This window comes from Emys orbicularis, chromosome 18 (assembly GCF_028017835.1).
Source record: "Emys orbicularis isolate rEmyOrb1 chromosome 18, rEmyOrb1.hap1, whole genome shotgun sequence".
Taxonomy (NCBI): domain Eukaryota; kingdom Metazoa; phylum Chordata; order Testudines; family Emydidae; genus Emys; species Emys orbicularis.
Genome location: NC_088700.1, coordinates 24,236,710 through 24,256,863, shown reverse-complemented (window position 1 = coordinate 24,256,863; position 20,154 = coordinate 24,236,710). Strand labels below are relative to the sequence as shown.

The following is a 20,154-nucleotide window of genomic DNA, read 5'->3' as shown; positions in this document are numbered from 1 at the left end:
ACAATCTATATTCCTGACGTGAGCAAATCTCAAGGAAAGCATTAATATGGCAGGTCCTTGGGAAATCAAGCCAAGAATTCCCAGGTTATAATTCTGCAGTGAAACTCCCGATCAAGATGTCTCAGAAGGCATAATCCTGCTCAGTCGAGGGAGCCTTAAGGGCTCTCACACTCTAAAATGTGTCCTTAGGTTAGGTTAATTTGGGGAATGTTAAGCATTGTTATGGTGTCTGGGTAGCTGCCTACTTCAGGGAGCACTATAGAAAAGAAATACCTTCAGCACTTGGCTCCTCTGTGTTATCTTCCTGCCACTGTGTCAATATGGGATATTTTTGAATCCCAGGACATGGGGATTAAGGCATGCAATTCCTATTGGTTTTTAATTGACTAATACCGTGCACAGTGTACTGGAAATGTTCCCATAAAGTCCTCACTGAGGCAGAAAGATGCTCTGCAGCTGTGAGGCCTCGCCTCAGATCTTGGATGTACTAACCACTACTTGATGCCCCTCCTCTCCGGGGTTATAATCCATTGTGGAACTTGGACTGTGCCAGGCCCTTGGCTCTGGTGATCAGGCACTGCCTGAGCTCCATGGCAGGTCAGGGAGTGCACAGTCAAATAGGACACTGGTAACTTCAGCTGACCCGGATTAACCACAGATGGCCCTCATTAAGATAGGGAAGAGATCCTAGAACTCAAGTTGCATTAGTCTGGAACACCAGTGCTGCATTTGCATTCTAGAAGTAGGAGTGTTCGCATCTGAATGCGCCCTGAGGGGCTCTGTTTAACACTTCTGTATCTTGCAGTGATGGAGAGGCTCTCGGAGGGAATCCTATGGTAGCCGGTTTCCAAGATGATCTGGATCTAGATGACAAAGTGCCCAGCAAACCCTCATTGGCAGCAGAACTTGTACCAAGCAAAAATATCACTTTGTCAAGTGAGGAGGAGGCGGAAATGGAGGATGCTGTGGTCACCATCGTGGCTGATGAAGACATTGACATGGACTACGAGACACAATGGTATGAAGGAGTATAGTCTACTAGCTAAAGTATGGAACTGGGAGTTGGGAGATGTAGGGCTTTTTTCAGTCCTGCCACTGTCTCGCTGTGACCTTAAGCAGCTCACTTAATCTCACTGAGCCTGTTTTCCTAGCTGTAAAATGGGGTTATCTGTCCTCACCAACTTTGCAACTGTTCACAAACTACAGATTCTCTGATGGAAGGTGCTATGGAAGTGCATAGTAGTATTATTAATCCCCATCCAGATTTTTCAGTTTGGATGAAATTGTAACACACAAATGCAGCCAAAGGGCTAACTTGATTTGTCATATCACACTCCACAGAGTGTGAGCCCCTCTTGATGAGGGAGCGGCCCAGCCTTCTTCCCAAATTTGAACAAGAGGAGTTGGGTAAGCCGTTGAGCACTTTTTCATAGTGGGTGTGGGTGGGTCTCAAGCCTCACTGCGTAGGGCATGGAGGGTGCTTGTGATGCCCTCTCTGCGCACCAAAACAAGCAGCACTTTGGCATAGGGGGAATGGCATTGCTGCTCTTGCTGGAGAATGGAGCCTACAGAATATGGTGTAAATTGCATGGAATGTGAGGTGTGCCGTCATAAATAATGCAACAGGGCTTGGCCCACAAGCAAATGCATTGATCTCAAGTATTTGTGTCCTCAGGGACGTCTGGGCTATCTTTCAGCATTTGGCTTACTGCCAGAAAGATTTCCAGGGTCTGAGTGCTATGTATAAAACCTATAGAGCCTCATCACTGCGTAGGTGTAGATTAGAGAAATCCCCTAGAATAGGTTCACCTAACTGGTTAGTTACCATTAGTCATTTTGCTTCACTTGTGCAATGTGAGAGATGAGGAGAGTAGACATGGAAGAGTATAGGAAAGAGGTGGAGCCTCTTGGTTTTCCTTGAACACTGTCACTATCTGAGTGTCATAAGAAAGATAACGCATGTGTGTTAAGATACCTCCAATCTCCCAAGGGCTCACAGTTAGTCCTGGTGAAAGAGCATGCAGGAGAAGTGGTTTGGAATGAGCTCATAGGACCAAAGCCATGGGTTCCAACTTGCTAAGACTGTGACTGTATAAATCCCCTGCTTTTAATCCACGTTCCTCTCTCCTGGCCAGTGCTGCCTCTTTAGAGGATCTGAACAAGGAAATATTCGTCTATATGAACACGGTTTCTAACAAGATCAACTAGTTTTGCTTCCCCCTTTCTGTATGATCAGGGAGGCCTCAATTGTAATGGAGAAAAATGTTAGTCAGACATTAACTTTCCAGGGCCCCTGCTGGAGTCTGGCAGATTCCAACATCTTCCTTACTCCAACGGTCCAACCCTCTGAAACAGCCCATTGGGGCAGCTTAATTGTGTGGTGGGACCCCTCCTGATGGATACAAGGCAGACAGTTCCCTCTGTTTCCCCCACACCCGGCTCCTTGCGACTGAGTGGGCCCACAGCCCCTGCACAGCTGGGATGTGATGGGAGGGCTCCAAGCTCACCCTTTCATTGTTGTTAGAGTTGTAGCTGACAACTTTTCCTTTTTTAAAGGTCTTCCAAAAATTCAATGAAACCACAAAAGGAAGCAGCTTCCACCAAAGCACCTGACCAGAAGCCTCAAGGCAGCTTGCCTCCGCATTCTGGATTTGAGAAACACAGCAGCACAAAGCTCCCCACAGATCTGCCAGCCACTGGAGCTGCTGCTCCTACAGATACAGCATCAGTCCAGGCACAAAGGACCACTTCCCAGAACAAGGGCTCAGCTTCCAAACTGAAGGGGAGCAAAGAAGAAATGCCTGAGGAGTCTGACAGTGATCAGGAGGGACCGATAGCCACCCAGCTGCTCTCATTTGTGATGGATGACCCGGACTTTGAAAGCGAGGAGTCTGATAGCCAAAGGAAGAAAGTGGTAAATAACATGCATGTGTCACTGCTTTCTAGCTCAGCCTAGAAGCAGCAATGGAGTGATGAGAACTCTTGTCTGATCTTCCAGTATCCCAAGAGCAGCAGCTGCAAGATAAGAGTTAAACAATCTGAAGAGCATTATTGTTCAAACACAGGCCACTAAGCTGCTTCTCCTTGTTGAAGCTGAACGGTAGCACGTCTCCGTTGCATTTTTAAGTATACAGATTAGGGCTGTCAAGCAAGTAAAAAAATTAATCGCGATTAATCACACCGTTAAACAATAATAGAACACCATTTATTTAAATATTTTTGGATGTTTTCTATATTTTCAAATATTTTTATTTCAATTACAATACAGAATACAAAGTTTACAGTGCTCACTTCATATTTTCGATTACAAATAGTAGCAATGTAAAAAACAAAAGAAATAGAGTATATTTCAGTTCCTCATACAAGTACTGTAGTGCAGTCTCTTTATAATGAAAGTTGAACTTACAAATGTAGATTTGTGTACAAAAAATAACTGCATTCAAAAATAAAACAATGTAAAACTTTAGAATCTACAAGTCCACTCAGTCCTACTTCAGCCAATCTCTCAGATAAACAAGTTTGTTACAATTTGCAGGAGATAACGCTGCCCACATCTTGTTTACAATGTCACCTGAAAGTGAGAATAGGCATTTGCATGGCAGTGTTGTAGCAGGCATCGCAAGGTATTTACGTGCCAGATGCGCAAAAGATTCATATGTCCCTTCATGCTTCAACCACCATTCCAGAATATATGCGTCCATGCTGATGATGGGTTCTGCTCGATAACGATCCAAAGCAGTGCGGATCGACATATGTTCATTTTCATCATCTGAGTCAGATGCCACCAGCAGAAGGTTGATTTTTCTTTTTTGGTGGTTCGGGTTCTATAGTTTCTGTATTGGAGTGTTGCTCTTTTAAGACATCTGAAAGCATTCTCCACACCTCGTCCCTCTCAGATTTTGGAAGGCACTTTAGATTCTTAAACCTTGGGTTGAGTGCTGTAGCTATCTTTAGAAATCTCACATTGGTACCTTCTTTGCATTTTGTCAAATCTGCTGTGAAAGTGTTCTTAAAATGAACAACATGTGCTGGGTCATCATCCGAGACTGCTATAACATGAAGTATATGGCGGAATGCAGGTAAAACCGAACAGGAGACATACAGTTCTCCCCCAAGGAGTTCAGTCACAAATTTAATTAACACATTATTTTTTTAACGAGCATCGTCAGCATGGAAGCATGTCCTCTGGAATGGTGGCCAAAGCATGAAGGGGCATATGAATGTTTAGCATATCTGACACGTAAATACCTTGCAATGTCAGGTACAAAAGTGCCATGCAAATGCCTATTCTCACTTTCAGGTGACATTGTAAATAAGAAGCAGTCAGCAGTATCTACTGTAAATGCAAACAAACTTGTTTGTCTTAGCAATTGGATGAACAAGAAGTAGGACTGAGTGGACTTGTAGACTCTAAAGTTTTACATTGTTTTGTTTTTGAATGCAGTTATGTAACAAAACAAAAAAATCTACATTTGTAAGTTACACTTTCACGATAGAGATTGCACTACAGTACTTGTATGAGGTGAATTGAAAAATACTATTTTTTATTTATCATTTTTACAGTGCAAATATTTGTAATAAAAATTATAATATAAAGTGAGCAGTGTACACTTTGTATTCTGTGTTTGTAATAGAAATCAATATATTTGAAAATGTAGAAAAACATCCAAAATATGTAATAAATTTAAATTTAAATCTATTGTTTAACAGTGCGATTAATCGCGATTAATTTTTTTAATTGCAGTTAATTTTTTGGGGTTAATCGTGAGAGTTAACTGTGATTAATTGACAGCCCTAATTTAGATTATTCTCAGTAACTGCAGATAACCTCTGAGCTCAAGCAGCCGCTTGGAATGTATGAAACCCAAATGCTGAGGATTTTTCATCTGGAGCTTAGTGTACTAAAGCTTGACGGGGAGAGAATGGGGAAAGGGGAGGGAGGGAGAGTGAATGTGTGTGCACAGTTCCCTGTCTTCAACCCAAGAATTGAAAAGCCATGGTGAAGTTGTGTTGAAACCTTCCTTTGCTTGGCAAAGCCTATTGAAGCCCCAAATGCCTTTATAGAGGGGCAGTCCAACATATAGCTGAAGTTGGGGTATCCATAGCATATCCACGACATTCACAAGATAGGCTGCAGCTGCTCAACTTTAATATAGATGCAACCTGCAAAAGGCTGCCTAGATCAGAGAGGACCTGGCTTCTCCTCCGGGCCTTCCTCCATATTAAAGATGAGGGAATTCAGTGAATTCTTTGAGATCCTACAGTTCGCTGTTGTGGCCTTTACCTGAGCAAATTCTGGATGTTCCTGCCTTAGATAGTCCACAGTAGAACCATTAGGCCCATCTGTACAGAAACAACTAGCCATGATTGACTGTGTAAAGAAGCCCCTATGCTTGCCGACAAAGGACTGTATACTGAGCCAGTAACTGTAGAGGGCTCCTGTAGAGTTGGTTTGATGTGTTCACCTTGCGCCATGGTTGTGTGGGGAGAGTCACTGTCCTAGTTTGTCCAGACCTTGGCCATGTATCATACTGGCCTCATTCAGTAACACTCCGTTCTCTTAGCGTGGCCAATGCTCGCCGTTCCAAGCATTTCACTGTAAAAACAGTGGCTTTCTGAGCAAGGTTATGACTCCTTGTACCTGATTAAACAGCAGGATTTGCTGGGAAGTGCTGCGTTGTAGCAGCGTCAGGGAGATATCCCTCCATAGAAAAACTCTTCTTCAGTGCACAATGTGTTGGCCAGGTTGAGCAGTGAAGGAAGCTGTGCCCCCTCCACTAACGGGGAGGGCTGCATACAGAGCCGGAAAGGCAGCTCAGCAAAAGAGGCAGATCACGTTTGGACTAGTGCTAAGAATATTGTAAAGGAACGAAGTTAATTCCTTAAGTGTCAAGTGGCAAACATGGTGAGATGTCTGTGCTCCAGGATCGGGGCACAGCTGTCTCCTTTTCCCCTCTTGCAGGGTGAGAGGAGCCTTCTGAGGCTTTACCTGCCCCCTGCAATTTCCCAGCTTTTAGCCTCTGTATCATGGGAGATGCAGCTCCCTCTTTCCTTGAACAGAGGAGTTTGCTCCAGCCCCATGAAATGATTCCCCTAGGTGCGTACTGCCTTTTGACCCCAGGATGGCATGGATTCCCCTCTGTGACTCTGCCAGGGCACAATATAGGTTTGAGTTCATTGTATTTGAAGGTTTTCCAGGATGGCAGTGCCCGTTAGTGCAGTTGGTAAGCCTGATGCATCTGGGGCTCATGTTTAACTCCACAGCGCCAAGAGGCTGGCCTTTTGAGTACAAATGTTAAGCACCACAGGGCATTTCACACCAGAGCTACAGTTCCAGTGCTGTCTAGGCACTTCCATCGTGGCATAAAATAGGTAGAACTGCCTTTTGGATAAAACTGTGGCAGTTTCTTGAAAATAGCACCCCCCAGCTCCCCTTTAGAGAGCAGAAATGTATCCTAAGTAGAGGGGAGATGGGGCTTTTGCTTGAGCAATCAGTTTAGACTCCTTGGTAGCTGAGATTGGGTCCATGATGTGTCTACTTTCATTCTCTAGGGTGAATTCCCAGTCCGAGAAGACCCCTCTGACATCTCCGATGAAGACACCTCGTTAGCAAAGCCTCCACAGCCCATGAAGCCTACAGTCCACTCCTTCAAGCTGAAAAATGACTCTGATCTCTTTGGCTTGGGTTTGGAAGAAACAGGCCCCAAAGAGAGCAGTGAAGAAGGTAAAAGTAGGTCATATGTCTGAGCCACTCCTGACTGTGATTGTCCTGCTGGGTTTTTCACTGCACTGAATAGGTCCAACGTTAAGCAAATCAATTTTGCATTAAGTAAAACACTCCCAACTTCACCTAATGCCCTGTGTGAGCATTTAATGAGCTCTGCCAAAGCATAATTAACTTTCTTTCACTTTCTCCCATGCCTGCCCTGACTAACCTCAGCTGGGAGAGCACTTGCTGATGCCTTGGGAGAGACTACTGTGCTTTTTCCTGCCCTGCTAGAAGTAGGGGCACTTCTTGAGAGCCTTTTCTTGAGATTTCCTGTCCAGCTTTGCATGCTTAAGAATCTGAGTCTATTATTGTGGGTCCTCCCCATCCCAAGAGCCAACCATAGCTTATGCAGAGAGGTTTCTATGGATGGATTGGCGTTACCACATGACTGCTTCCTATTCATCTGCCTGGGAAGTAACCTGGAATTATGGGACGTTAAAGACTCTTCATGATTGAGGGGTGCGGGGGAGCTGTAAGAGGTGTAGAAGGGATTTGACATTGATTAGTTGTTCTAAAATTATGACTAAGATGTCAAAGCCTATCCAAGCTCTATCAATAACTCACATGTAATTTTGCCTTGCTTTTAACTGTTTGATTTCCCATAACCTACGCTGCCCTGTTGTGTTGGGTCTGATAGGTTACTGATAATGATGGAAGAGGCCAGGTGTCAGCAACTTTCAGTATTGAACTGAGGTGTAAGTGACTTGAGTGGGCAGAATTGCACTTCAGTGACTCTGTTCTCTCCTCTGAAACCCCACCCCAAATAGTGGGGTTAGGTAATTGCTTATCTGTCCCAAGGGTGTTCACATGGGATCCATTCTGTCAGCCCTTCTGCTCAATGAATCCATGATGCCAGAAGGGCAGAGAATGAAATGGTTTGGACTGTGGTGCCATCAATAGACAGGCATGTCTTTTCAGTCAGACCCAAACTGTGCAGTTTAGCTGCTTCCCCAGTGTCTAGTCCTTGAACTGGTGGATAAGAGTAAGTTAGCTGAAGCTTTGCACAGAGCAGATGGGAGGGATGTTGGCAAGTATGGCGGAAGAGCTAGAAGGTGCAGCAGGATTGGTGTCAGTCCTTGTTGTTAGAGAGTAAGCTCGAAATGTATGGGTCCTCCTGGCGTTAGTTTTCCTAAGCAAAGAGTATTTAGCAGAAGGTTGTGATCTTCCCTTCCCTCCTTAATGCAGGTCTTGACGCTATTATCCAGACCTTTGTGTTGGCCAGATTACCACAGATACACTTTACATGAACTGCCCTTGACAACCACTCAGGAGCTTCAGCTAATGCAGGATTGGCCTCCTTGGCAGTGATAGATGCAGAAGACTTGTTAATTTTTGAAGTCTGCGCTGGTTTCCAAGTCATTTCCAGGTGCAATTCAAGGTGTAGCTTTCGCTAACTAAAACCATAAGTGTTTTGGGTCCTGGCTAGCTTAGAGACTGCTTTACTACTTATCATAGAAATGTAGGGCTAGAAGAAACCTCAAAGTCATCAAGTCCAGCCCCCTGCATTGAGATGGGATCAGACCATCCCTGACAGGAGTTTGTTCAACCTTTTCTTAAAAACCTCCAGTGATGGGATTCCACAGCCTCCCTTGGAAACCTGTTCCAGAGTTTAACTACACTTATAGTCAGAAAGCTTTTTTCCTAATATCTAACCTAAATCTCCCTGGTTGTAGATTAAGCCCATTACTTCTTGTCCTACCTACCTTCAGTGGACATGGAGAACAAATAAATCACCATCCGCTTTAAAACAGCCCTTAACGTATTTGAAGATTATCAGGTCACCCCGAGTCGTCTTTTCTCAACACTAAAAGTGCCCATGTTTTTTAACCTTTCCTAATAGGTCAGTATCTGTTGCTCTCCTCTGGACTCTTTCCAATTTATCAACATCTTTCCTAAGGTGTGGCACCCAGAATGGGACACTGTACTACAGATAAGGCCGTGCCAGTGCCAAGTGCAGCTCAGTTACCTCCTGTGTCTTACATACAATACTGCTGTTAATACACTCCAGAATATTAGCCTTTTTCACAACTGCATCACATTGTTGACTCATTCAATTTGCTATCCATTAGAACTCCCAGTTCCTTTTCAGCGGTATTACTGCCTAGCCAGTAGGGATGTAAAATAGTATTAGTCTTACCGGTTAACCCAGCTTAACCATTAACCCTGAGGCCGAGTGAGTCAGCACAGCCCCAGCTGCGCCGGCCAACCGACCGCAGCCCCGCGGGCCACGGCAGCCGGCCAGCCAACCCACCCCAGTCGCAGTCCTGGCCGGAGCCATGGGTCGCACCAGCCGACCCCGGCCCACAGCCCCTATTGACCAGAGCCCCAGGCCATGCCGGCGGGTCGACCCCAGGAGCAGCCCCAGGCCTTGTGCCCGCTGACGGGAGCAGCCCCAGCCCCTCTCCCTTTAATTGGTTAACCAGTCAACTTTTTAAACAATAGTTATCACCAAACAAGATACAATTTTGAAGCGTTGGTCAAGGGTCTGACCGACCTCCCGTGATGACCGGCGCCACAAGAACAAGCAACCCAAATCGTTGGTCATCGGCTTCGACCATTTTACCATACGTGTCCACTGTCACCATGGACCACTGGGTTTTGGAGATCATCCGAAGGGGTTATACCATCCCCTTTACCGCCATCCCACCTACCCATCCCCCTTCCCTGTGCTCCTCATTCAGGGATCCTTCTCACGAGCACCTGTTGAGACAAAAAGTATATCACCTTCTACAGTTAAGGGCCGTGGAAAAAGTTCCAACACAACACAGAGGGAAGGGATTTTATTCCCATTATTTCCTGACTCAAAAGGAAAAACTCAATACATTTGTGCGTACCCACAGATTCAAAATGGTCACACTGAATTCTACCATCCCTGCGCTGGAAGAGGGGGACTGGTTCTCAGCCCTTAATCAGCAAGGTGTTTATTTTCACATTACCATCTATCCTGCTCACAGACGATTCCTACGATTCACAGTGGGATAAGATGACTTCCAATACAGAGTACTACCATTCGGACTGTCGAGGGCCCCACGAGTCTTTACCAAAACCCTAGTGATGGTAGCTACTCACTTGCGCAGCTGGGGAATACCGATATTCCCATACTTAGATGATTGCCTATTCAAAGGCTCTACCCAGACTGAAACATTATACATCACTCGACAGACCATCTCTTTTTCACTCCCTAGGGCCACAAATCAACAAAAAGAAATCTACCCTAACTCCAGTACAACAATTGGACTTCATAGGAGCGCACCTGGACTCAGTGGAGGCCAAAGTATCGCTGCTGATGCTTTGATTCACAGCGATGACCTCCTTCATATCGGTGGCCTCAGATAGCCCGTGGATGTTTGCACGCCCCTGCCTACAATTCCTGGGATATATGGCGGCCACCGTTTCATTGTAAAACACGCCAGACTACACCTGCGCTGCCTTCAAGGATGGCTGAACTTGGTAGATATTCCACAAAAGCACAGCCTACACAAAAGGCTCCACATTCACTACGAGGGTGGACAAACCCAATAAAAGTTTGCTCAGGCATCCCGTTTCAACAGGACCTGCCATCCATGCAAATCACAACAGATGTCTCACTGATTGGATGGGAAGCTCACCTAAACCAATATACAATCCAAGGCAAGTAGTCCCCCGTGGAAACACACTTACACATCAACCTGCTTGAATTACCTGCAGTCCGCAACATGTGCCTACATTTCGTCCCTATTATACGAGGCAAAACGATACGGGTCTTGACGGACCATTGGCCATTACCTTTGAAAACTAATGGCAATCGGGGGAGGTCCCGGATGACTGGAAAAAAGCTAATGTAGTGCCCATCTTTAAAAAAGGGAAGAAGGAGGTACCGGGGAACTACAGGCCAGTCAGCCTCACCTCAGTCCCTGGAAAAATCATGGAGCAGGTCCTCAAGGAATCCATTCTGAAGCACTTAAAGGAGAAGAAAGTGATCAGGAACAGTCAGCATGGATTCACCAAGGGCAAGTCATGCCTGACTAACCTAATTGCCTTCTATGATGAGATAACTGGGTCTGTGGATGAGGGGAAAGCAGTGGACATGTTATTCCTTGACTTTAGCAAAGCTTTTGATACGGTCTCCCACAATATTCTTGCCAGCAAGTTAAAGAAGTATGGGCTGGATGAATGGACTATAAGGTGGATAGAAAGCTGGCCAAATCGTCAGGCTCAAGGGGTAGTGATCAATGGCTCCGTGTCTAGTTGGCAGCCGGTATCAAGCGGAGTGCCCCAAGGGTCGGTCCTGGGGCTGGTTTTGTTCAACCTTCATTAATGATCTGGAGGATGGCATGGATTGCACCCTCAGCAAGTTTGCAGATGGCACTAAACTGGGAGAAGTGGTAGATAGGATACAGAGGGACCTAGACAAATTAGAGGATTGGGCCAAAAGAAATCTGATGAGATTCAACAAGGATAAGTGCAGAGTCCTGTACTTAGGACGGAAGAATCCCATGCACTGCTACAGACTAGGGACTGAATGGCTAGGCAGCAGTTCTGCAGAAAAGGACCTAGGGGTTACAGTGGACGAGAAGCTGGATATGAGTCAACAGTGTGCCCTTGTTGCCAAGAAGGCTAACGGCATTTTGGGCTGTATAAGTAGGGGTATTGCCAGCAGATCGAGGGACATGATCATTCCCCTCTATTCGACATTGGTGAGGCCTCATCTGGATTGGAAAGAGTCCAGCGGAGGGCAACAGAAATTATTAGGGGTCTGGAGCACATGACTTATGAGGAGAAGCTGAGGGAACTGGGCTTGTTTAGTCTGCAGAAGAGAAGAATGAGGGGGGATTTGATAGCTGCTTTCAACTACCTGAAAGGGGGTTCCAAAGAGGATGAATCTAGACTGTTCTCAGTGGTAGCAGATGACAGAACAAGGAGTAAGGTCTTAAGTTGCAGTGGGGGAGGTTTAGGTTGGATATTAGGAAAAACTTTTTCACTAGGAGGGTGGTGAAGCACTGGAATGGGTTCCCTAGGGAGGTGGTGGAATCTCCTTCCTTAGACGTTTTTACAGTTAGGCTTGACAAAGCCCTGGCTGGGATGATTTACCTACATTCCATTAAAAACCACACACCAACGCTCAAGAGGCGGTCCTGAACAAATTGGATGTGCACCTTGCCTTGGTGTTTTATCTGGACAGGACGAAGCCCTTTTCAAAATCACCTCAACTCTTTATGTCAACCACAGAACAATTGAAGGGCTCTGCCATATCGACGCAAAGATTATCTAAATGGATATCCAGCTGTATCATATGTGCTATTCACTACACACTGAAGCCCCTCCAGGCATCGGAACCCATGCAACAAGAGCTTTGTGCAGGAATGCTATGGAGGTGGATAATGTTCCCATTCTAGACATCTGCACAGCGGCCACCTGGGCTTCTGAACACACATTCATGAACCACTATGCAATTACTCTCGGTTCAAGCTCAGACACACCACTAGGCCTCACTGTACTAGCCTCAGCAACGAACTCCACTCCAAAGTCCCTTCCATCCTCATGAGGGCACTGCCCTACATTCACCTGAAGTGGAGCACCCACAGGGACATCACTTGCAGAAGAAGAGAAGGTTACTCATTTTGTGCAGTAACTGAGGTTCTTCAAGATGTGTGTCCCTGTGGGTGCTCCACTCCCCACCCTCCTCCCCTCTACTTTGGAGTTCGCAATAAGGACTCTATGGTAAAGATGGAACTGAGGAGGTCGGGACACGGAAGCACTAGATGAAGTGCCAACGGCACTGCAAGACAGCTACCGCACACGCGCATCCCAACCAGGCACTGCTACCGAAAATCTCCGATCAGCAGCGCCGGGACCCACCGACACCTGAAGAGGAGCACCCACCAAGGGGCACATCTCGAAGAACCTCAGTTACTGCACAAGGTGCGTAACCTTCTCTTTTTTTGAAATCCATTGTCCTTTATTATTCTGCTGCTCTCACTCCTTCCTTTCCTTAGACTTGTGAAATCATCATTTCGTGATCACTTTCACCCAAAACAAAAAAAGCCTTCAGCTTTCAGATTCACAACCAATTCCTTCCTGTTTGTCAGAATAAAACCCCATGTTTATTTCCTCCACTCTCTGAAACAAAAAAACTGTTCCCAACACATTTCAATAACTTACTTCATATTTTACCTATTGCTGTATTACTTTTCCAACAGATATGCAAGGTAGTTAAAGTCCGTCATTACTACCAGGTCTTGTGTTTTGCATATTTCCAATATTTGTTCTAGAAATGCCTCTTCCTGAGTTGGTGGTCTATAACAATCCTTGCCATGACATCAACCCTATTTTTTCACCCTTTTATCTTTACCCTGAGACTTTTAACTGATCTGCCTATCACCACCTTCCGGACCTCAGAACAAGTGTGTGTATTCTTGATTCACCTCTTCCCTTTTTATCCTGCCTGTCTTTCCTGAACAAGTGTACTCCTCTATACCAATATTCCAGTCACGAGCTTTATCCCACCAAGTCTCTATGGTGCTAAATTATGACTTAATTATGTACTAATACTTGCAGTTCTTCCTGTGTATTCACCATACTCCTTGCACTTGTGTATAGACATCCAAGATGTTGAGTGTATTCTCCCACTAATTTCCTCTTGTTGCTTCTATGACCCTATTGTAATTTTTAATGTCTCTTTCCCTGCGCCCCCGCCCCCCCAGAGATGCTCTTTCCCTTCTTCGTCAGATAGACCCCATGTCTTCCCAGAATACCTCCTTCCTGGAACAGCATCCCATAATCAAGGAGGTTGAAGCTTTACTGTCAACACCATCTGTGCAGCCATATATCCATCTGCAGGATGGACATGTCCTTACCCTCAATTGGGAGGATGGATGAGAATACAACCTATGCCCCCTCTCCCCCAACCGCTTCACCCTTGCTCCAAGAGACCTGTAGTCACTGCTGATCTGCTCAGGGTCACACCTGGCAGTTTCATTAGTATCCAGAGGGATGGATGCACCTCGGCAACCTTTCCATAACACCTCAGGCAACATGCATGCGGGGACATCGTCAGGTTGACAGGTGGATGCCTTTATCCCCCTCAGAAGGAAGTCTCTGACCACCAGCACCCTACACATCCTCCTATTAGGTGCAGTGGCCATGAACCTCCCAGTCTTGGGAGCAGGTGGGTCCTCTTCAGCCATTGGGGTCTGCTCCTCACCTCCTATTGCAAGTACAGTATACTAGTTCTTGCTCTTAATGGATGGGAGGGGTGGAACACAACCTACTGCCCAAGGGGGCGAGCAGACAGTCCTCCTTTGGTGCCACTGTTGTCGTTGGTAGTTGGCGAGCATCCTCTATCCCAGATGTTTCCATGAGTATCCTGTCGATGAAGTCCTGGTGCTCCCTGATGCTATGCAGATGAGCCGCTACCTCCTTCAGGTCTCTTCCCTGCTTCCTGATAGATTTCACCGCCAGACACGCCTAACACCAGCTGGTTCCTGCTGCCTGGCTTTCGTCAGCAGGGGCTTGCAGGCTGCATTCCAAGCAAGTCAAGACCAGGGCCTGGGTGGAAGTCTCCAGGTTCAGGATGCCAGTCTGGTGGGAGAGGACCCCAAGGGCAGGCAGAGGAAGAGCTAGCAGTGGCGTTGGCAATGCACAGTTTTCCTCCCATTGTGGGTTCTGCCTTGTAGAGTATTTGTAAGTTAAGGAAAGTGTGGGGAGAGAATCACACAGCCCTACTGTGACTCTCCTCAGGGAGCCCGGAAACATAAGCCACTGTTACCTCTCTGCCTGAGCAAGAGAGAGCTATGCTGGAGCTTGAACTGTGTGTCTGCTCCCTGCCACACCACTGTCTGCCTCACCAGCAAATTCTTTGAGATCCCGCCAACCTAACCTTTGCGTTGCAGGTAACATTCAGTGAAACCCGAGTTCCCCAGAGACGTCTCCCTGCAGTGTCCAGTCTGTTACTGGACACTTCCAGAAATTACCAAGTCTGCTGCTTGTAAAGAGACTAGCTGAGGACCCACTCCTCACTTTAATACAGAGCACTGAGATGGTTTATAGTAAAACTCAGAATAAGTTTAATAATAAAGAACAGAGATTGAAGTGATACTAAGCAAGGGAAGAGACAGGTCTGGATACAAACAAAACAAAAATAACCCACTTTCTAGTGTCTTTGGGCTGGTCTACACTAGCGGGGGGGGGATCGATCCAAGATACGCAGTGGAAGATACGTGAATAGCGTAGCTGAAGTCGAAGTATCTTGGATCGAATTACCTGGGGTCCAGACGGCGCGGGATTGATGGCCGCGGCTCCCCCGTCGCCTGCGCTACCGCCGCTCGCTTTGGTGGAGTTCCGGAGTCGACAGTGAGCGCGTTCGGGGATCGATATATCGCGTCTTAACGAGACGCAATATATCGATCCCGGATAAATCGATTGCTACCCGCCGATACGGTGGGTAGTGAAGATGTACCCTAAGACGTAACTTTAGCAAGCTACAATCTTTGCCTAAGCAGCTTTCTTACTTACATCACACCACCAGCATCTCCAGCCCCTGAGTGTTCACAGAACTAGAGGGTGCTGTCCACTTTGTCCTCCAAGTGATGGATAACAAAATGGCATTTTGCCTTTCCTTCTATTTCCCAAAACGCATTGATTTGTCCCCAGGAGTTGGGATGGCCTCTGCTGTTTTTCTCATCTTACTGACTTTCCATCCCCCTGTTGACTTGTATGTAAATAGGGTTTCCATTGTTTTGGTTCCACAATGCTTAATTTACATTAGAGACAGGGAGACAGCTGCCTTCCCACCTGTCAGGAAGAGAAGCTGTTTCTCCCTTGGTTTGGTCGCAGACTTTAAAGCATATTATCCATAATGCCTCATATCGTGTTAATATTGACATTTCACAGTGATATTGATCAGTGTGTCATCAGCTTTCATAAGATCTTACTCAATACACTTTGTATACAGCAGGGGTGGCCAAACTGGCTCTTACAGTTAAAGTGCGGCTTGTGGAGCCCGCCCCCCCCCCCCTCCATTCTCCACCTATCAGACTTGGTGGTGGGAGCTTGGGACCGCTACCTTTCAGCAAGGTGGTGGGATAGGAGCTTCTGCGTAGTGGGAAGGGAGGACTCAAGGCTTTAGCCCCACAGGGCGCTCCTGCCAGGGCTTGGGGCTTCAGCAGGAGCAGGGCTGAAACCCCGAGGCCTGGCAGGCACCTCCCGAGGTGTCCCCTGGCTCTCAAACTTCTGAAGATTGTTGTATGCTGCTCGGCAGGTCAGTAAGTTTGGCCACCCAGATATACAGTATTATTTTCTATAAGTCAGTTGATTCAGTTGCTTATTCTTTGGGGGTTCAAACCCCCTGTTTTCCCCCTGGGTGTCTAGACTCCGAGTGTTGCACCTGCCTTCCTTCACTGGTGAACTCAGCTGGCTAGCTGCCTTCATCTTCTTGTGCCCTATTGTGGTAGTCAAGATCAGCTGGGATGCTTCTGTCAACAGACCCTAGAGTTGAACTGAAGGGCTGGAGGCAGTATGTTCTCAGCAGCTGCCCTATTACTAGGGAATTTAACTGTGAGTTTCTGACCTGTAGGCCAGGTGGGTAGGGTTTATCTGTTTGCTCAGGCTTTTCCAGGAGGAATGTAGTGATCGGATCTGTTGAGGTTCCATTTAGGTGACCCCAGTCAACAAGTACATGTCAATGATATTTGAATTAGTAATGGACATAGCTTTATAATTGTAAAGAACAGCCCCACATTTGTAGCTAACATCATGCTAAAGCATGATTCCTGGGCAAGAACCTAGTTTCTCAGTGCCATGCAGTTTGGTGTTGTGAATCAGGATCTCCCCTCCATTCAGCTCTAATGCACCATATACAGTGTCCTCCTTAGCAGCAGGAGAGCAGGGCTTTTTTGTGGAAAATGCATCATTAGCCATTTAATTTTGCTAGAGAAAACAACTTTTTGGGTTTTTTGTTTGAACAGATAAAGAGAAACATCCTTCCAAGGAGAAAAAGAAGATGAAAAAGAAGAGCAAAGAGGTGAGGTACAGCTTCATTCCCCAGTGTAGACTCCACCAGCATATGTTCTCTGCCCGTCAGCCAGAGGGGGGCTGGCATGCTACAGGGAATTGTGGCTGGCTCTGTTAGTGACTGGTTTCTCTTCCATATTCCAACCCCGGAGAGGTAAGGAGATCTGCAGTCCCCAAGTCTCCAGGCTATTAGCCACTTTCCAGCTAACAAGGAAACTTATAAAATGTAAGTTTAGAAGTTAAAATCAGAGATGTAATGTAGTACAGGATTTGATCGTACAGAGCATGCATATAGAACAGACAGCATATGTGCTATCTAGCAACACCATTCTCTCTCAATTCAGCAGTGTCCAAGAAAGAATAAATCTTAAGAGCTAACCAGAGATCATCAGCAGATTTGTTCTTCAACGAGGTGCATCAGTTCTAAACTTTCCCAGCTCTGTGTAGCTCAAAAGCTTGTCTCTCTCACCAATGGAAGTTGGTCTAATAAAAGATATTACCACACCCACTTTCTCTCGCTAAACTTGTTGGCATTCTGACTAGCCATCCTTATCTGACAGGACGGCTAGTGTAAACCAAACATTGCTTCACATGCTCCCAGTCTATAATAGCAGATGGTTCCGACATCACTAACCCATCCCTCCTAGATATTGGACTTTATTCCTTCCATATAAAATTCCCACAATAGGTAGGCTTCCTCCCTAGGGTCCCACTTTTGGGATGATGCATGATGGGTTACTGGTGCCATTAGAAAAAAGCTTTCTTAATTGCCTTCTCATCTTGCAGGAAGAAGAGAAGTCTATGAAGAAGAAAAGCAAACACAAGAAGTGCAAGGAGAAGGAGGAGAGCAAAGATGAGAAGAAGAAAAAGAAAAAAAGAAGCAAGGAGAAAAACAATGAGATAGATGAACTGGAGGCCTTTCTGGGAGGAGGAGCCAGCGCCAGCAAGCAGCAAGGGGGCGGGGACTACGAGGAGCTGTAGGCCTGCTATGTGTACAATCAGCGGACTCCATTGGTGGCTGCCACCAACTCTCCATACGAGCCACACCAGGACGGGTACAGATGTGTAAAGCTTTGGCTGTCTGCCATAAGTACTATCGAAACAGAGATGGTGGAACAAAAAAGCTTTATATCTGTGTGTGCTGTTCTGGTGCAGTCATTGTGTGGAAGGAAAACACAGCCGTGGTATACTTGAGGAAGGTTTAAAGGTTAAAGGTCACGGTATGGTATCGTGGCAATGAGTTATCATTTCCCCCTACCAATGTCTAGCCCTCTTTCCTTTTTCCAGAGAGTTCCAATCTGGTAGTTGGCATGGTGTGGGGAGGGAAAGGTGAGTGGACCTGCTCCCACCCCCACCATATTCCACTGCTGCACCCCTGAAATTCCTGTTTTAATAAATAAATGAATGCAGCAAAACATGCCATCTGAATGCATCGTGCTGTCACCTTGTGAATAATCAAGTCTTTAACTTTTTATCCTTCCTATTTTTTTAATGAGAAAGGTGTTATTGGCCTTTGCCCCATAAGGCAATCGACAGGCTTTAAATTAGCAAAATATCGTCTTGTACAGCTCTTAATGAAGCAGCTGCAGGGCCTGAAATAAGAGTGAGTATAATTTGGGGATATTTCTGCACAGCAGCATAATTAACTCTCAGGGGTGCTGTTTTTGGAATCCATGTAGCCTCATTGATTCCCATGGCCCCATTGTCTCTAGCACTACATGTAAGCCGCTGTGCAGTTGGGAAGACAATGCAAAGTTATCTTTTAGAAAAGAAACTAAATTGACACTTTCCCTTAAACACCCCTTGACACCCCGGCCTTGAATTTGAATACACTAGCAATTCAGCCCTACAGCCACCTCTCAGGGACATGACTGCCGAATGGAAATGGAGATAACAGAATTTCAAGAGAATTTACAGCAATGCGTTAGCATGGCAAGGCGTTCGCTTCTCAGGGCATGCTGTAAAACAAAGGCTGCCTCTGCACCGAATGGGGAAACCACTTGGACAGGGGAGAGTGTCCCTGAACTTCTGCAGACACTGAAAGCCAGGTTTACTAAGCCACCTAGCAGTTAGTGCAGGGCACTTCCTTGCCCAGAGTAGAGTGCAGAACCTCCTCTTGTCACATGAGCTTTGGAAGCCTTTTAATTTTGGCTCTGATATCAAAGAACCATGGATCAGTGTATGCTCAGCAGCATAGGTCATGGATGGCTATTGACACCTTTGCCCTGCCATTCATGCCTTCCACTGTCTTGGTGAGTGCCCCCTCTCCCCCCCACACACACATCTTTAAAGGGTCTGTTAATATTCAAAAACAATGAGGAGTCTGGTGGCACCTTAAAGACTAACAGATCTATTGGGCATAAGCTTTCGTGGGTAAAAATCCCACTTGTTCAGTTGCATTTGAAGAAGTGGGTTTTTTACCTACGAAAGCTTATGCCCAAATAAATCTGTTAGTCTTTAAGGTGCCACTGGACTCCTCGTTGTTTTTGTGGATGCAGACTAACACCGCTACCCCTCTGATACTTGTTAATACTCAGTACCCTATTGTGTTGTATTCCCTCTGAGGCTCAGCCCTGGGAAACCCATTCACATTTTTGTGCATTTATTAAATACCCTATTGCGTGTGGGTTGTTTTTATCTTTTTAGTTGTGAAAGGTGGACTGTCTGAAGGAAACTAGATGAAATTCAAACTCGGGTTTCCTTCCACTTCCCCAATCAGTGGGATACTGCTTCGGATCCATCCTCCACTTCAGAGTTGCCTTGAACTATAGACCGTTGCTCCATTTTTTCCCTGAGAAATGCACTTGTAACTTTCTATATACAACAAACTGGGGTCTTGCTGCATGAGCGGAGTATCATTTCAGGTACATTTTCCATTAGCAGTTGCCTGGTCAAAGCGTTTTGTTTCATGTGACACTTTGGAGAATTTGCATGGGACATTTCAAACTTCACACACTAGGGAGGAATACCAGATTGCAAACCAGTTTGCAGCCTCTGCTCCAAAAAGGAAACAAGACATTTGTGCTACAGCTGGCCAAGTGTTTTTGAAAGTGCTTCTGCTCTGTAAAGATTTTGGATCATGTTCCATTTTGCATTGGAAAACCTAGTGCACTCCATTCTGACTATAAAGCTCTCTATTGTACACAACTGCCTCGGCACCTTTCTTATGTACACAGCTTAACCATTGCAACACTTGCTTGAACTCAGGAGACTGCATGACCGTCCAGGACAGGTGCACAAGAGGCGAGTGCTCTCAAACCTGCCTGATGACTTAGCAGCTGTTTCCTTAAAGGGACCCTGTCAGGGACAAACCACAGCTTAAAAAAAAAAATTCCTTGTGTGTTTAGTAAACACCGGAAGAAGATTGTTCAAGTTGAAAACTTTAAATAATCTGA

At 45.9% G+C, this 20,154-nt stretch overlaps 1 protein-coding gene across 1 annotated transcript in view; it reads left to right on the top strand.

The window, feature by feature from the left end:
- The window catches only part of RABL6 (RAB, member RAS oncogene family like 6), a 136,596-nt gene extending 116,694 nt beyond the window's left edge, over positions 1 to 19,902 (top strand). Inside the window, exons 11-15 of the mRNA XM_065418713.1 lie at positions 806 to 1,018; positions 2,557 to 2,914; positions 6,553 to 6,724; positions 16,714 to 16,769; positions 17,546 to 19,902. Coding sequence (XP_065274785.1) covers positions 806 to 1,018; positions 2,557 to 2,914; positions 6,553 to 6,724; positions 16,714 to 16,769; positions 17,546 to 17,740 — 994 coding nt within the window. The 3' untranslated portion in view covers positions 17,741 to 19,902. The remainder of the gene's footprint in view (positions 1 to 805; positions 1,019 to 2,556; positions 2,915 to 6,552; positions 6,725 to 16,713; positions 16,770 to 17,545) is intronic.
- The last annotated feature ends 252 nt before the right edge of the window (positions 19,903 to 20,154 follow it).